This window comes from Dermacentor silvarum, chromosome 8 (genome assembly GCF_013339745.2).
Source record: "Dermacentor silvarum isolate Dsil-2018 chromosome 8, BIME_Dsil_1.4, whole genome shotgun sequence".
Lineage (NCBI taxonomy): Eukaryota > Metazoa > Arthropoda > Arachnida > Ixodida > Ixodidae > Dermacentor > Dermacentor silvarum.
The window spans coordinates 98,901,361-98,919,651 of NC_051161.1; the positions used below are offsets into that span (position 1 = coordinate 98,901,361).

Genomic DNA, 18,291 nt, shown 5'->3' on the forward strand with positions numbered 1-18,291 from the left:
GCCTGTGTTACGCGGCGGTTGAGCGGTATGCGTGGCATGGGTATTAAGACGCCAGTGCAGTTGCAATGTGTTGCGATGCCAGACTTGTTTGCAAAAAGAAAGTCGTTGTGAAAGTTATACTGAAGGCGCGAGCAATCTGTTTATGTGTCACTGTGAGTCCGTGCACGTATTCGACCGGGTGACATTCCTGGTATGGGTAATCGTATGTCGTTGCGATGAGGTACGGCGGGATTTGCTTTGGCTGAAGCCTTTTCAGAAAAGCACTGGGGCCTAAATATTGACTGTGAGGTTGACTATGCGCCAGTGGTAAATAAACAGCGCAACATTGTGATTAGCATTGTAATGGTTAGTTAGTAAATACGACGCGAATGCATCCGTTATAGAAAAAAGATTGTGCGTATTTTAATTGTCCCTGCGCAAAAAAAAAAGACATCATATGAGCGGCTTCGACGATCCCTGGAGTGTTTGCAGGGGGTTTATGCAGTATGAAGCGAAAGACCGCCTTCAGGGGTATGTTTTATTAAGGGTCATTAGTGTCAACTCCTTTCTTTTTACAGTGTGTTGTGCATTGCATTCCACATTAGTTTGCTTTAATTGTTTCGCACTGTGAGACGTTAGGAAGACAAATCCGCATGTTAATTTCGCGAATGAGTGCACACACGCAATCACACATACGATTCAAACTTACTGGGAATTCATTTTTCAGATTGAATATCTGCTTTTCAAGATAAAAAAAAAACTTTCTTTGGACGAAGTGGGAATGTTGGTAGATACCGAGCTTGAAGCTATACATTACACAGAAGTAGGTTCTTGAGTGATTAGTAAATGACTATTTGTGGACAAAATACTAAACGTATTTTGGTAACTTGCGCGAGTTTCACACTTTGCGCTGTCATCCATGTCACCTGAATACCGCCGTGAGCGATATGCGTCACACTAAGATGTGCTCAAGGAGGCTGAATAGTATTCTTGCGCCATCAATAGTGACATAACTCAGACGCTGAAACGGTTCAAATCGTCGATTTCTAAAACTGACAATGTTCTGGATAAGATGACCTAAAAAGTGAAGTGTCACGGGAAGGGACGTGTTATACATATGCACAGCGGGCTGGATGGCTGCACTGACACTGATGAAAGGAAACAGCGTTATAAATTCGGCCAAATTTAACCAATTTTTCTTTCCCTAGTTCTCTTTGCTATTGGTGTGTCGCCTTCGCTGATGAGGTGTCAGCATCACAATTGGCGGCACTTTGCTTTTATGAAAAAATTCGAACGTAAGACCTTTTTTTTGTATATACAGACCAAGAGGCGGAATTTACGAAGCCTATTGTCCGTAAGGGCTGTCTGTTATTGACCGGCTGTCTGCTCTGTTAATATGTCCAACATCATGATTTGCTCGTGTTTGTTCTTACGAGCTGTTGTAACGTTCTCTCTTCTTTTTTCCAAATAAGGTCCCTGTATTTTCACATGGACGTTCAGTGGCATTTTTATGTGACACCTTCTTTTAGGAAAAAATGTTGTGTTGTATACTAGTACTTACGGAAGTATACAGCTCTTGTTGCAGTTATTGTTTTTGAGCATTTTTATCACTGAGGGAAGGTCATTTCTGAAACTGTGATGCTTAAGACCGTGGTTCGGCAACCTTTGTTTCTTAAAATAGAGATCGTGGTGTCGTGAGGCTTATGAAGCTGCCATTTAGTGCAGACTATGCAAAGAAATCTGATGATTCAAAAAGGCGGCCACAAATTAGTTTAACTATACCGCTAAGTGCTTGCGTAGTAAAAATGCACTTACACAGTAGGGTTGACATTAAGAGGGAAAAAAATGGAGCTGGGGAGGCCATGTAATGCGTAGGATGGATAACCGGTGGACCACTGCAGTTACAAAATTGATACAAAGAGAAGGGAAGCGCAGTCGAGGACGGCAGAATACTAGGTGAGGTGATGAAGTTAGGAAATTTGCAGGCGCAAGTTGGAATTAGCTATCACAAGACAGGGGTAATTGGAGATCGCAGGGAGAGACCTTCGTCGTGCAGTGGGCATATATAGAGGCTAATGACGATGATGATAATGCAGTAGGGTTAATTATCGCGGTGTCGTGAGGCTTATGAAGCTGCCATATAGTGCAGACTATGCAAAGAAATCTGATGATTCAAAAAGGCGGCCACAAATTAGTTTATCTATACCGCTAAGTGCTTGCGTAGTAAAAATTTAATCTAGTATTAGAGGAGAGTTCATACGGATATGCAGGAGCCTTCACTTGCCTTGACGCCAAGAATTAAAACAAATTGATTTAATTTCCGTCCGTATCAGTGCTGCAATTTAACTATAGCTTATCATACCTGACAGCAGTCAACAATTGCGTAATTTGGATTCATTTGCCCGAATAATGTTCAGAATAATAGTTCCTTTCTGCGGGGAAAAAACGCTAAGACCTGCATTATTTATTTATTTAACATAATGCCTACACGGGCCCATTTTCGCTCTTCTGTAAATCGCTTCAATATACTTGATTTTCCGCATACAAACAAATTCGAAGAAATTATATATGTGCGCATGAGTATTCTTTCGTTTTTTTTTTCTTTACTTCAGCGGTAAACTCTGAACCTTGTCTAGATACGTCCTGCTCATACGACGTCGCACATGGCTGTTAAAGGCTCAAAGACTGGTGAGTATACTACAGATGATCACCGCAAAGAAAAGTTATTATATTGATAGCCGATATAACTACAGCACGGATTCTTCCTTTTCTTTTTTTTTTCGTCATCTCTTCACGACACACATATCCTCGTAACACGCTTTCTCGCCGCTTTTATGCGCCCGAAGAAAAAAAAGGCGACCGCGTGACCGGCACTATATACTATCCAACTCTGCGTCGTCCCACACCGCCATGCACGCTTTCTACAGGGTCTTTTCATCAGCGCGCTTTATACCGACGGCTCGCAATAAACCTGGCAATAAAGTCGCCGCGAATACGCGGCAAAGAAGACGGCACCGTCCCCCTTCTTCCCACTCTGCGTCTCTGTTCTTCCCATTTTGCTCCAAGAGAAGCCGACTACCGGGGGTCGCCAGCTTTTCCTCTCGTGACTGCGCCGGCCGTCTGAAAGCCCACGCATCGCACGAAGCAACGGACCGGGTCACTGCCGCTTATTGCGAGCGTCGGAGGGGCCGAGACAGGATTGGTCGGGGTGACGTTAGGCCCGCCACACTGTTCGCTGTGCTGCCCACCCCGCGTGCTATTACTTTCGCGGGAACACCACTGCCTGCGTGCGTCTCTAGACGATAGAACGAACTGGACCGCCGGTGCGGGCTCACATATATTGGTCTGTCTCTCTGAATGCGACGTATATAAGTGAGCGCGCGTCTCCGACTGTTATGAGCGCCTCCGGTCCCACGTATGGAGAGATCCCGGGCAAAGGTACTATATCGTTATTCGTCTCAAGTTGTGACGGCGCCAAAGGAATATGAGCTTGCCCTCCTCCCTGCCTATCAGCAAAGTAGTCTATAGAAAGGGCGTATAGCGATTTGTCCTGGATCTCTGGCGTTTATGGACTCGCGTCCATTGTACGCGCCACAAGGTTGGCGGGGTCTCTTTATATGGAAGTCGCGAAGGAATTCTGGCAATCTTATAACTCGCTATTGTGATGTGGCTGCGCGCGTCCTCGGCAGCGCGCTGCTGTTCTTCAAGGACGTTCTGCACTGAGACGGTAGAAATGTTCTTCGCTTCGAAATTACACATTTTGCCTAATGTGTGAATCCCTTCCGCATATAGCTTTGACCTTGTGTTGTCGGTACTTTGAGTAGTTATCGTAAGTTGGCCAGGAGGTTATGCTCCTAAATCGCATTCGTTTTTCTAAACAAAGGTCCACTGCATAGTAACTTAATCTCTTGCAGGATTGTTAGACTATTTTTACGACGAGAATGATTGAATGCTGGAGGTGCAAGCAGAAATAGTCATTGCTGCACTATAGCGTCTAAGCGCCACGGCATGCCATTTAGGATGCAGAACGAGACAAGTTTGAAGAGACTATTTTGCTGAATTAACGCAGCAAGCTGGACGAGTTGGTAACTGAACGTGTTGTTAGGACTGGGCAGGCAAACCGGACGAAAGAAAAAGGAAGTAGACGATACGAGTGCAGACTGACAACTGGTTTATTTTATCAAACAAATATCAAATATACACAATGACATCACGTGACGCGTAGAAGTGGTGAAAGGGTCTCCGCCTATCTTGCCATTGAAAAACTTGGTTTGTTTATCATGCAGAGAGATAGAAGTCTGACTGACGCATGCGCCTGAGTTAACATGACTATTTTACCTTGCACTTGATATCGCGCCGAAATTTGCTAGAGAAACGTGACATTCAAACTAAGATACTGAGTCACATACGGAACTGCCTTATTGCGTGCACTAGGGGGAATAACTGGGAACTGGTGAAGTGAACCTAATGTAGCTAATGCGAATCATCCTTATCTGACTGCACAAGTGAAAAAAGGTTGCTGTATGAAATTTTACGTTAAGCCTCGATCCCCGGCTGAGAATATTCCGGCACGTTGATTAATCAGTTAAATGTTTAAAGCCGTAATTATCACGCTTGGAGGTGTATTGCGATAGCTACAAGCATTGTTGATGCGTGCTTGAGCGATATTCAATAATTGTTTGTTGTTGTTCTTAGGACCAAAAGCGGGTCGGAAGAACCGGCCTATTTGTGTTGTGCAATTCCTAAATTTTGCTTACGGTACCTAATAAGACGTTGTTTCAGTTCGCTACGGAAATCAATGAAATTCATATCGAAGGTTGAAGAAACTATCAGGAGCTTTTATGTGAATCGCACTCATGTCATCAGTGTCAACTCACACACACACACACACACACACACACACACTATATATATATATATATACTATATATATATATATATATATATATATATATATATATATATATATATCCTTGGCTCGCCACTGTAACGTAGGCGTATACTTTAGCATCCGTATCAGCCGGTCGTGAGCGGTGGATGACAATAAAGGGATAGAATAAAACTAAACGAATCGCTATATCATACCTGGTTAATGTACGATAACTAGGACTAGGTGCCTAAGTACAGTCAACCATCGGGTCAGTACAAAAAAAGGTCATCTGTAAAGGCGCGCGGACCCTGTGCACAGACTCAAAAAACTGCATCGTGAAGGCATTAACAGCACCGACTGCCAACGTCCCACCCATCGTAAAAAAAGGAGGCAATGACTGTGCGGCGATGGTCGAAAATGGAAGAAAATCACGTAATCAAGCGCTTGCACGATGAGTTCTCAGTAAGGCAAACATTCATGGGAAGGGAGACCTGTAGAATAGTGCATGACAGAACAAGGAAAGCATCAGAAGCATCAGAAAAGGTATTGTGGAATCAACAACAAGACTTTTTCTCGAAGTCTTGCATTCGAGCTAACGCTTTCGATGTAAAGCTCCAGTTAAACACCATAAGAGTATATGATAAACCACAACATGCTTAATTCGGCGATTTCTTCCGCTCTGAACCCATTCACTGATAGAGCAGCACTCTTCCCCAGTGATGACGACCATGGACCTTACTTTACTTGTCCACTTTTCCCTCATATAATGGTGCTCAACCTCTGCGGGGCGATGGACAAGAAGGCAGTTGTTTCAGATCTGTTGCTTGGGAAAGGGGGGGGGGGGGGGGGCAGCGCGGTCGGAAAATAATTTATCAAGGTTGCAAGTAACAATGATAACAATGACGATTGCAACTTCGCTGATGTTAGGGAAAATGGTGTTGTTGAGATAAATAAGTTGAGAATTTACCTTCTCTGTGATGTACGCAACTTTTATTCATTTGTCGGCTATCATTGTGAAGTTGTATGGTGGTCAGTGTAATAAGTTTCGAGCACTTTTGTACGCATTTGGTGTTTTATTTTTCCATGCGTCAGGAAGGCCGCGTCCAAGTATTAACCTGTTTCACATGTCGCCTGTCTAGCATTTGAAATGGCCTTGATATAGGAGTTTCCTTACACCATTTTCTAAATTCAGTGTTTTCGTTTGTGAATTCAGTTTTGTGAAACTAAGTTCTGTTTTTGAAATTAAACTACGATGTTTAAGCTGCCGGCGATGAAGCGGTTGCTGTATTGAAGGATTCTTGCTTTTCTTGCGCGATGAGTAGTTTTGAAGGTCTCGTCTGGAGATTAATCAACTCTAAGACCAAAACTGCTACAACTGATTTCATGAGCGAAATGGCACAGGACCAACTACGAGGTTTGGGCAAAACGCTTTTTCTTTTCTTTACACTTTCAGTGCTGCTATATTTGACATTTGGTGGTGTAAATGTTGTGGGCTACTATCTAAAAATGAGAGCGTGAACCGATGATTACGGAAGTCTTAGATAAAGGATCGTCAAAAGTCCAGGCCAACATCGTTCCCTTCTTTTACCCGTCGCCCCCATGTAACATTGCAATTTCACCGACGAAGATCATGCCATCGGGCGAGTATTATAACTCGGAATTCCGAGGCTTCAGACAGGGGACGAGAATGACATCGGTCTGACGGGAACTGCGACCAGTGGACGTGAGGCGGAATATGACGCAAATGATATTCCGAGAAGGAAGTGAACACTGAGAATCTTTCTCAGAAGTGAATACTTACAATCCACTTGGACTGAGAATTCGGCCTTGCGAACTTCGATTCGTAAATTGCAATATGTGTCGCAGAGCAATTAATTAAACATTCATTTGTGAAGTTTAGTGACATTATTGAGTGTAGTGAAACGCACACAGAGTTACGAATTACTGCGGTAAGGAATTACTGCTCGGACGTTCAACAAGAGAGACAGCACAGAAGAGGAAACACAGAGATAGTGTAGGTGCTTCAAATGTTTCGGTGTGTCTTCTTGCGTGCAGCTATGCTTCTCTGCATTCGCTCAGTAATTCCTTATACCCTAGTCATAAATTAATTAATCAACCTGGCACCTCAAGTGATCTTCTGAACTACGTCGACGAGGAAAACGTTTTGCTTTGCACTGTCAAAGCGATACTCGCAATGCACATCAGGCGACACTTGAGCTTGATTTTACCGCCTCATCTTAGCTTGAAATTATCTCCTTGAACCATGGCAGTAACCATCACCGGGATAATGCAACGATTCTGTTCCAATGTCATTTCTTGTAGGGCTAATTGCCAGTGGTCAGAGCGGCGCTCCGCGCGCCTGCGTCGTGAACGTCATCAGCCGTGCCTGGACAGTGGATGGCAAGAGTGGCATAGAATCGAGCGGAAGAAATTGCTATATTGTACCAGCCTTGAATTCATTTACATCAGTCAACAAGAAAAAAAAAGCAGTTTGTACAGTCACCAAAAGAGAGGAAAGTTAGGCTTGTTGGTGGTTCATGACGGTGGTCGGACGTGAGGAAGACAAAATCGATAGGGCTTTGTTGCTCCTGTTCACCTGGTCTTCCTCACGCTGTACCTATATAGTATACACTCGTTAAAATAAGAGACAAACGTAAAAGATAAAAAAATGAGGTATAAGTAGAGCGCGAGAAGTTTCTCTACAAGTCAACACAACGTTCGTGATGTTTCTACCAGGTTGAAAAGCGGTAGCGTTGTATACATATTTTCGTATCTTATATAGCCACTCCTAATGCATGTACATTGAGCAGCTCCTTATACGTATACATGTACTCTCGATGTTAGGTCTTCATGACTGCACAGACACGTTTGATTCGGGTCTGATAGTTTTGTCAAAACGCACATTGAACTTGCGTGTGCGCATCAGGGTCATGCACCTCGTTTTTGATCCGCTTATCTGAGCAACCACTCACATTTCTGTGGCTGATCTGCGACCAGAAGAAAGCGTACTTCGATGGAGAACGTTCAAAAATGCCCTCCCTCTATAGCCCATTTCTTTTGACTGAATATTAAAAAGCAAAAAACAGTGTCATCGCATATACGTATATGCTAAGTTATGGGCCGTGTCTGCAGCCGGTGTCTGATTTTAGGGATACCTCAAATTCAGTAGCAACCAATTTGCTTTGCAATATCAGCTATTAGCGGTAATTTTTGTTCGAAGTTTATTTCTTACAGCTGCTCCCCCTAAACCTCTCATCACTCTGAACTGAAGTATACTTGAAAGTACCCAATCAACGGGCATACATCGCTGAAGCGAACAAGAAAACGGCCGATGTTACGTAGATGCTACACACAGCGCCGACTGGAAATCTCACCTTCAGCTATGTGGTCCTTGATATCAGATTCCGATAAGAAGAGTCCTCCTAATGCACGCCTGTGCGGCCGGCAGACCGTCCGGATTCTTTCACGCGTCCTTCACCAACCAAACGAGCGACGAGACTGCGCGAGTCGCCCTTATCAAGCAAGCGGAAGCGTCTTGTCTGTATAGGCCTCGGAAAGGTCCGAAACTTCCCTCTGAGTCATGCAGCGGGACTGCCACGGTGGGAAGCCGCAACGACAAACAGCTTTATCAATGTGCAAGTCAGACACGAGCGGAGCTGTGTCTCGCAGTACTTTTTCGGTCTACATCTTATTCGATCTATGTGCGATTGTGTCGTTCTGCTCTCAATCTTTGTCAATGATCCGCTGAGAGCTGCCATCGATTCGCAATTCAAACTCGCCCAAATTTATGCTCCCTGTTGCTCCATTCAAGCAAGATGTCCTAAAATCATCGGGAAGAGACTCCTCAAAGGGGTATTGTGGGTTGCTAACTGTAGGAGCTAATAATGAGGGAACGAGGAACGGTTCTGGTCTGTGTTAATATTAATGCCCGATAGCTGTATCATTATTGGCGGTCACCTAAAAAAAACTTTCCCGCGCAATTGGAGCCATCAGCATACTCGCCTTTGAAAGGTGGCCTGGAGAAACGAAATAATGAGTCCTTCGCAGAGGCAGCGAAAGTAAGAGTCGAAACGAATATATCACAGGGCTGTCACTTGTGCATCATATCACTCGTTCAGCCTCTAACAAATAAAACTAAAGGATGCGAGTGCGTTGACCGCACCGTATGTACATTGCATAGCCATGCTGATGTTTCGCTGTTAAGGGGTGAAGGAGGCGTGAGCCTAGCTTTCACTTAAGTATCTTTCACCCTGAGGTATACGAAAAACAGTTACTTATTCATGGGCGGTGTTTGTACGTTATAGAAATTCAAACGAAACTTCATAAATTTGTGTAAGAAGACAGCGGGAGGAAATCCTGCACTTAGACGACCCAGACCTCATATCAAATCCTTCCACGGCTACTTTATATAGCTATTCATTTAGTCGGGAGCACTGAATCATTGAATTTGACTGAACGGACTGAAAGTGTAGCTTTCATGAGCAGTTATCTCTACCGCATACGGCGAACAACCGATCCCATCTCTGAGATAACTGTGATGGTGTGTCTGATTGCACAACACATTGATGGCAGCCAGCTAGTAGTAATTAACAGTGCAACATACATTCCTTGAATACAGCGCGTACCGCAACGAGAAATCGTGTACTGCCCTCCAATAGATATCGCTTGCTGGAGGCCTTGAATTTGTTGTTTTTTACCTTTACATCGCGAAATTTAACCTTGACTTCTTGGAAAGATATCTCGTAAATGCGCTCCATGCTATAGAAAAGTCTTACTTTTCTGGCAAATGTCTCATCTGTATATGTCCTTATCAGCTTCGCTAACTATTTTATGAAACTTTCACCCACGGAAAACAATCCTCCGAATTTAAGCCCTGGCTATACCACCGCTTCGAATAATACGTTCTCTAGAAAATGCATACGTGACATAAAGTCAATCTGAAACCACGCAACAGAATTGTCATATTTATTCACAAAAGCTTTACGCGAAATGATGCCACACACCTTGTGACCTTGCATGACGTCACCCACTGCTGGGATATAATTTTGCTGCCACATGTGAAATAAATACATCACAGACATATGCGTAAATTAATAAACAAACACGCGAACAAGTTTGTTGATTTGCAGTGCGTCTCATCTTGTTAGTGGTTTATTGATATCAGATGAAGGATGAAAACATACGAAAGTGTTTTCTTTTTCCTTTCTTTTTTTCTCTTGTGCTTCTGATTGTTTGAAAGATAAGTGCTGAAAAAACGTCATAATATGACGGGTGACGGTAATAGAACTGAGGCAATCACATTTGTGCTCTTATCTGCAGAGTTTGTACCCACACCCTTTGCGGAAATTGAACGAAATATCATTATCGTATCAGTTTTGTGCCTGTGACATATAATTGTAAACGGCAGGCTTAGTCCTTGCCATTTGAAGACATTGTTCTACTTTACACCCGCCGTGGTAGTACAGTGGCTATCGGGTCTCGCTAATGAGCTGCGGGTGACAGGTGCAATCTCGGGCGTGGCTGCCGCATTTCGATGAGGCATAATAAAAAATAATAAAATAAAAAAACGCTTGTGAATTTCGGTTTAGGTGCACATTAAAGAGCCCCAGGTAGTCAAACTTAATCCCGCGTGCCGCATGATCATATCGTGGTTTGTGGCGCATAAAACCCCCGACTTTATTTTTACCGTATCCAGCCGGCTTTTAACAGCAATGATCCAGCATGTTGCATTATATTCCTTGCTTAATGATGCACGTAGCTATAACTCAACTATTTCAACCGGACCCGAAGATGAACATAATATCACTTTAGGTTGTGGTATACAGAATTCTTTCAGAACAGTAGATTAGTTCATTGCGCCTAAGAGCTTGCTTATCCTAAGAGAAAATGAAGGTCAAGGTTCAATTTCTTGAAAACCTGCGGTGCCGGTACGTCAGTGTGATGTCACAGATTTAAAATATATTTTTCTACTCGGGCCGATGCGGCGCTCGGCAAACGTTCTTGTATTCAGCTGAGTTCAATTTTTACTGCTTTATAATAGAATGTAGTTTATCTTTACCGATAAAACTTTCACTAAGCCAAATCAGGCGCCGTCAGAATCCACGATGCCACTCAGAAACGGTGTGTGAACTGGAATGCGGTGTCGCAATCTGTCTTTAGCTTTTGCGTCTTTTCTGTCGCATACCGAGCCTCTTCTTACGGTGACAGTGTCCTTCTTTTTAAATAGCAAAAGAGCAATTTACCAATACAATTTCAATTATTTTTCTTTACAATGCCACTTTAGCAATGTTGCACTGTTTCGACGTATGTTTCCGTTTCTGCCGTTGCTTTCTTTTTTTCTTCAACACGATGCCTCCAGATAGGCATTTTTCAAAGCCTTAAAGCAACGTGAAGTACACATGCTTGCGTACAAAGCTTGTGCAGGCAAACTGTACACATGCTTTCTGCAAGATATATGTGTTGCGCGCCTTCCATACGAACGTCGCGAAGACTGTATTGAACCGACAAGCACGAAACTTGTGAGCACTCAACTTATGCATACCCGTCGGCAGAATATACAACAGCAGCGACTGCAGATCCTTACGTCGGCCTCGAAATATAATCGCGTTCCAAGATAGCTGTCAAAGATTAGCAACCTCGGCTCTATAATTGACATTCGCCACTGGAATGAACGTCGACGCGCTTCCATATTCCCCAGGATCAACCACTTGGCGTGACGGATGCTATAGGATTAAAAAATGAAACAGTGCCAGCATACAAAATGAGTTATTACGCTAAATTTTTCGGTGAGAGAGCGGTGCGCCAGCCACTCGTCATTTCGAACGTAATGCTATAGTGATGGCAGCCAGCTAGTAGTAATTAAAACGGCTCTTATTAGAACGACAAGCTTCGTGAATATGGTCCCCGACCTCTAATATCTCCTGGCTATGCCGTTATCTTGAGCTGTGCCTGTAACCAAGACAGCAAAAACAGCAGACTTCGACGGTTTCTTGTGCTCTGAACTCACTGCGACAGGAGCTTTCTATCGCACGGAAAATGACCATATTATTTCGTTGCTTGATTGCACCTCAAATATTTTGCCTCATCCGCTGCGTGGAAAACGCTAAACAGCAAGCGCTTATATATAGGGCTGTTGGGGAAGACGTGTTTCATTCAATGTGTCAAAATGAAAGAAATGTCTAAAATGAAATGTTTGAAAAAGATTAGGGATATCAAGGAATAGAAATTGTTGTTTAAGGAAATCATGGTGCAAATTCTTCTTTACGGCGCGCGCAACTATGTTTAGGTGTGATTATGTAGCAATAAACCATGCATATGAGAATATGGTATATATCTACATGGGCCTAGCCGGGTGACACGGGGTCTCGTCTGCGTCTTCTCTGGACCAAAATAAAGTTATTTCACTCACTCATTCAGATGATTTTGATACACGGCATTAATCTATATGACGTATTGTTCAACCACGATGAGTCGTTTCGATTTCCCCGGCTAGGAATCACGTGCCTTGACGGCAATAACTGTTAGAATGAATGTCACGAGTGGTAGAATGCCGTGCCACTTACGAGAAAGAAGAACAAGATTAAATACATTTGCTGTGCTCAATTGAAGAGCCTTTGGCCTCTGTGAATCGTGGGAACTACTATGCGAAAAACATTGTGGTGCTGTCATTGTGAATTCGTGGTTGGCAGTAATACCTATGATGCTTTCGACGTTGCTTTCCGCGAAACGCCTGTTCTGGGTATGTGTCATAACATGGGTATGTGTCATAATTCTGGGTGTGGATCATGTTTGAGACTGATCATCCCCGTTGTCATGTACGCCAATTTATGCCACCAGGCTGATTTCACTACCATGGCAGTGAATTACTCGTCAATACGCTGTCATATTTTAATAGCAATTTGCTATGCAATATGCTTAAAGTCATCCTAGTCCAAATGACTGCTGTGTCCTGCGAAATACAAGTAGCGACAGCAACTCTCTCAGAGTCCGTGGGAATCGCGAAATCTTGCCGAAATACGAAGAATAGCAATTTCGCGCGATAGCTCTTTGGTTTAACGCGTTCGATTACTCAGTGCACAATGCTGCAATTGCTGCGATGGCATGAGATCGATTCCAGACTTGTCTGTTATGAAAATTACGCAACTAGACCGACTACCAACCTGCTTGCTTGAGTTCCAATCCCAGCAGCGGCGGTGGTACATCAAGGTTTTGTTTTAAGCGTTTATGTGTCTACCCTACCACGTTTTGCCCACATTTGTATGAAAGATCTGATGCATTCGAATAACTTGGAGGTGCTCCATCTCTACATGTAATCGTTGATTGGGTCTGTGGGTTTTATAGTGTCACCTATTAGCGCCACACATATGCAGGTATTGCGTTGTAAAAGTTGCATGCAAAATAGAGCGGAAGGCATCGCTACGAATTCGAGTCCCAGTCATCATCCGCGTAACGGAATGGATGAACATATTGACAGAGCAAATCACTTTTAGAGCTATGTGGACTGCTTTCGCCGTAAAATAAAGCTTTCGTCTGAACAATACATGGGTGCAGTGAACGTACGGATTGCTTCGTTTTCCAGACTGCCCACCTTCAGGAAATGAACCGTTTCTGTAATGCGAGCACAGTCTCCGGTGCGACTTACGTGGCGCTGAACACCGGCCTCATAATCAGAACTGGTTTTGGCACGTTAAACCCCAGAAAGAAGAAGAAGAAGCTGAACACCGGACGGGAGACAAAGAGGACAAACCGACACGCTATCTGTCTGTAAAGAATTCAACATCAGCGTTTGTCTGTCCCTTTATCTATCGTCTTGTGCGTCCTACACTAAATTTACTAGCATCGGTCGATCAGTGGCAATGGCGTTGCGCTGCTGAGCTCGAGGTGTCGGGTTCGACCCCGGTGGGGGCGGAATGCAAAAAAATGCTACTGTACTTAGGTTCAGGAATCCATCAAAGAACCCCAGGTGGTCAAAAGTAACCTGGAATACCCCACTGCTAAATAAGATCGTGGCGATGTAAAGTGAAACAGCAGAATTTAATTTAATTTGCGCAATAAGTCGCAGCATGCACGCTTATCATTCTACCCCTCTTTTAATTCTGATTCACAAACGAAGCCCTATTCCAATTCATTCGTAATGTAAAGCGTACATGCTAATTTCAAACGAACAATGGAAATGTATGGCACGAATCCCGAGTATTAACATCGCCTTTACAACACGCACAGGTAAACTTACAAGAGGAAAATAATAAAAAATTACTACACCTTCGAAGAAAAATATACGCTAAGCATATGCTTCGTTTATTGCTTAAAAGAGTAGTTATTGGTTTTGCCGATTTTGTCATCTCAGTCATCACCAATTTGTAAGATTGAGTCATAACTGGCTCAAATTTGAATACTTAATGATTAAATTGACACAAAAAGTATATTTTGCAGATACACTGGCAGTCCCCGTCGCGTTACAATGGAACACTGAGTAATGCGCTCAGTTCTTCTGTTTACTTATGTTTACTGTAACCTTCTGTAACCTTCTGTTTACATGGCCTCCTTTTGTGAACAAGGGATCCGCACAGATTCCAAAAGGTAAATTTGTTTTCGCTAAGGTTACTGCACTACTCCATTTCTAATGATAACTTCAACTCTACAGAACTCAAATTTTCTTGTCATTGTAATAAACGCCAGTGAACGGACAGACGCTCGCGTTAGTCGATTCCTTCCCTCAGTGATAGTCCCCAGACAAACGAGCAATACGAACTCGTTTCAACTTGATTACGTACCTTATATAGCTTGTATACAAACAACGAACGAAGCATTTGTGTAGGGTAAAGATATACATCTATAGGCCGCGAAATTGACGTGCGACTGGCCCCTCGAAGCACTATATGCGTGTATCCGCGGGCTTCTTTCACGCTCGGAAAACACTTTTATGTAGCACGTATCGAGCAACAGAAAGCTGCATCAGGAGTTTCTAATGTTGCACTAGAATCATCTCATTGACACTTCATCTGATTATAATATTTGAGAAGCTGAATAATTAAATATGTAATACACGAAAGAATCTGAGTATTTCCAAGCGACGGCCAACAACATTACTTTCGTTCTTTCCATGCTACGTGGCCTCTGCATATCTTTAAAGTTTGGTTCTAGCTACGCGGGACAGCCTGCACGCAACCATGACAAAGCGACCAGCCTGCCAGCATTTGCTTATGAAGGTCGAACATGCCCATTTTACGATCCAATAACCCTATCGAGTACCCTGTACTCCCACCTATATGTATATATGTAGCATTCTGCCGGCGTGCTCACCTTGTAGTCGAGGCAGGCGGCCTGGGCGGCCGCGATGCCGGACGCGGTTCCAGCGCCGGGGCACGAGGCGGCGGCGGCGGCCGCCCGCTGGTGGTAGGGAAAGTAGGGCGAGTAAGGCTGGTACATGACCTCGGTGCAGCTCATCCTGGCTGCCGCCGCCGCCGTCGCATCAGACTCCCACCAACCCACGCTGCCGCTGGGACCCGTGGGCCCGGGCCAAGGGTACGACGACAGCGACGACCGCGGGAGGCTGCAGCGACGCCGGGGTCAGCCTCCCACGCCTTCCCTCGGAGCACGGTCGTCTGTGAAGCACGCGACACGACCTATCAGCACTTGGAAGCCCGGGGTCGCGTACGTCGATTTCCCTATACGATCAAGCCTGCTAACGCAGGAGATCGTCTTCTTATCAGCCTCTGATGTTCGTCGGACAGTTCCGGATGACTCGCTTCGAAGGTTGTCCTGCGGGTGTCGTGCGGCTCTGTTTTCTCAAGAGAGAGCTTCGAGATTTTGGCGAGTGAGGCACAGGGTTTGCGCTCCCTACGGTTGGCTTTGCTTCATCTGCTGCAAAGGCAGGAGGAGCCACGATTGCTTTTCATGCAGCGCTGCCACTGATAACACTGGAGGCAACACAACGAAGGTCAAATTCAGGCTCGTTCATTACGCGAGACAGAGCGGCTGTGGTGATGCTTCCTCAAAGCTGAGAAAACGCGAGGCTTCTCAGACGATACGGGACTGAGCGAGAGCCAGCACTCAGCGGTTGTCAGGGCACGACACACCAATCACGCACTCACAAATCCACGTTCAGATCTCGTTCGAACCAGAAACTTGCACCGTCCACGCCACGACCGAACCAACAGCGTGCTCCCTTTTGCTACAAGCGACCTCTCACCATTTGCACGCCACCGGCAGCCGGCCAGGTTTTGTCGTGCGCTCCGAGCCTGTTCGGCGGGTTCGCGAGCGAAACGCCTCCACCACGGGACGGCGCGATTCGGTGAGAGCTCGGGAGGAAAGGGCGGAGCGAGCGGAGGCGGGGACTGGCTAATCGGCGCTGACGTCATGATTCAAGCTAGCCAATAGGCCGCCGCTGCTTGCGGGAGAGGGAAAGGGGACCGGAGAACAAACAGGATCCCGGAGGCGGAAGATGCTGGGCGTTCATCGTCTCCATTGCTCCCGTGGACCGAGCGCCGGGCACCCGTCGCTTGAGGGCGGTGCGCTCGCTAAGGCAGGGACGCGCAGGCACTCCGGAGAAACAAGCTTTACAGTGCGCGTGGTTACAGAGAAAGAGAACAGTACTGTTCAGGGCGCTGAGAGTCTCTCCGAGTCATGACACTCAAACGATGGTTATCGGGGGGCCAGCTCTGGCTTTTTATACAAAATTAAAAGGTAAAAGCTAGCTATGTATGGGGGTGCACTGCGTCTGCAGCATGTAACTAGAAAAATTTTCGCAGACGCGTGTAAGTGACAACTCTAGTAAAAGCATCAAGAACGGACTTGGATCTCCGGCGCACCTCTGGTCATGGAGCCCTCTTGTGGGCTGTACTCATTGCTCACAACATCAGAGCACAATAAATCCTAAATATGTGACATTAAATATTCTGCACGAGTCAGATGTTAAGGTGTTGGTTATGGTATTGCTAAAATCGGCTGAGTGATTAGTAACGGCTCCAATTTGGTTCAATGTGTAGAAAAAATAGTATTACTACCGATGCAATTCACCAGATGAAACATGAATAATGAGGCTCTGAACTGCTTCGGTAGGAATAGATACAATAAAAATATCTTGCATTTCCTTTTCTATTTCTTTTAGAGAGCACCTGTGTGGACGTGGATGTGCATACAGGCGCTTTTTTCCTCTGTCTCTCTCTTCTTTTTTTTTTTTGGGGGGGGGGGGGGAATTGAAATTACAAATCTCAAAAGGAAAGTGATAGTTGTCACATTGGACTATCCTTGATAGTTTGGCACCTAAACCAGTGCCACGTGTCGTTCTTTTAATCTCGCTTTGATAACTTTCGCCATAAATAAATTCCCTCGTCTTGTATCATACCTGCATCTAGGTCGCTGCTCACTGCTTTGTACTGTAAGTAATAACTTGCACTACAATTGGCCGGCTTTATCCATTGCTTAAAAGAACCAACGGAAAAACGAAGCAGTAAATGTTCCCAGACATGTGAGAAAGGTTGACATGAGAAAGAGAAACAATAAAATAGGAATTCGAAAGGTGGTAACCAGTATATAAAATAGGCTCGTGAGATAACACTGGTGAAGCACAGCAGGAAAATATGAAGATGAACTGAGGAGACGAAAAAATACTTGGTCGATACGTCCACGACAAATGCCCAACACTGAAATGCGCTCGCGCGCGCAATTCTCTTGCATGTACGAAAAAGGGGTTTGAGTGCCTTGTGGGCCGAAGAGGGGTGAGGTAAGTGACAGTAGTCATTAGACTAATTGTCCTTAAGGGAACGATGGAGTTCACCTGCGAAAGTCTGAAGAATGCGGTGGTCTAGATGTGTAGTGATATCTCGGCAACAATATTCCACGTGCTTTTGTTGAAGCTATTTCCACGGCCTTTCTTGCACTGCAAGGTAATCAGTGAGCAGATTCGGCATTCTGTTCTAATACACAAGGTTATTGAAAATCAGAGACGTATTCCTTCAAAGCTCGTAAACGATCATTTTAGGCTCTCGGTATAGCCCTACTTATACTAGTACGGCACCCTTTCATAAGTTTAGCGGTGTGCAGCAGCGTCAGAACCCAATTTTTTCGCCGTGGCTGCTGCTGCTCTCTTGCTGAATAGCTCAAGCAGGAGGGCACTACCATATTTTCCACCCTCACTGTGGTCTTGTACGCCGGAACTTGTTTTGTACGGAATTATATTCAGTGATAAAACAAATAATACGTAAATATCTTCATTGCAATAAATATACGTCATAAGGAGCACAATTCGTTCAAGAGAGAAAACCCTTTTATGCCTAGTTTCTTAGTGCTTGGTGTTTGGCTCATTTGCTTGGTCGATGTTTCGCCTAGTGAAGTGTAGTTTACTGTTGCAGTATCTCCATGATCGACCTGCTGTATTCGGCGCGCCGACTCTGGATACAGTGCCATAGTAGGGGGAGCTAATACTGGATACCGTATAATGC

General features: G+C 44.6%; 1 protein-coding gene across 4 annotated transcripts in view; it reads right to left on the reverse strand.

The window, feature by feature from the left end:
- The window catches only part of LOC119461591 (transcription cofactor vestigial-like protein 2), a 71,403-nt gene extending 55,298 nt beyond the window's left edge, over positions 1–16,105 (reverse strand). For 3 of the 4 annotated variants that reach the window (XM_049673276.1, XM_049673274.1, XM_049673275.1), the window contains exon 1: positions 15,152–16,105. In XM_049673276.1, the coding sequence (XP_049529233.1) occupies positions 15,152–15,295 (144 nt within the window). In that variant the 5' untranslated portion in view covers positions 15,296–16,105. Of the gene's footprint in view, positions 1–8,223; positions 8,337–15,151 lie in introns of those variants that run through there. The other variant, XM_049673277.1, reaches the window with a different exon arrangement.
- Between the last annotated feature and the right edge of the window lie 2,186 nt (positions 16,106–18,291).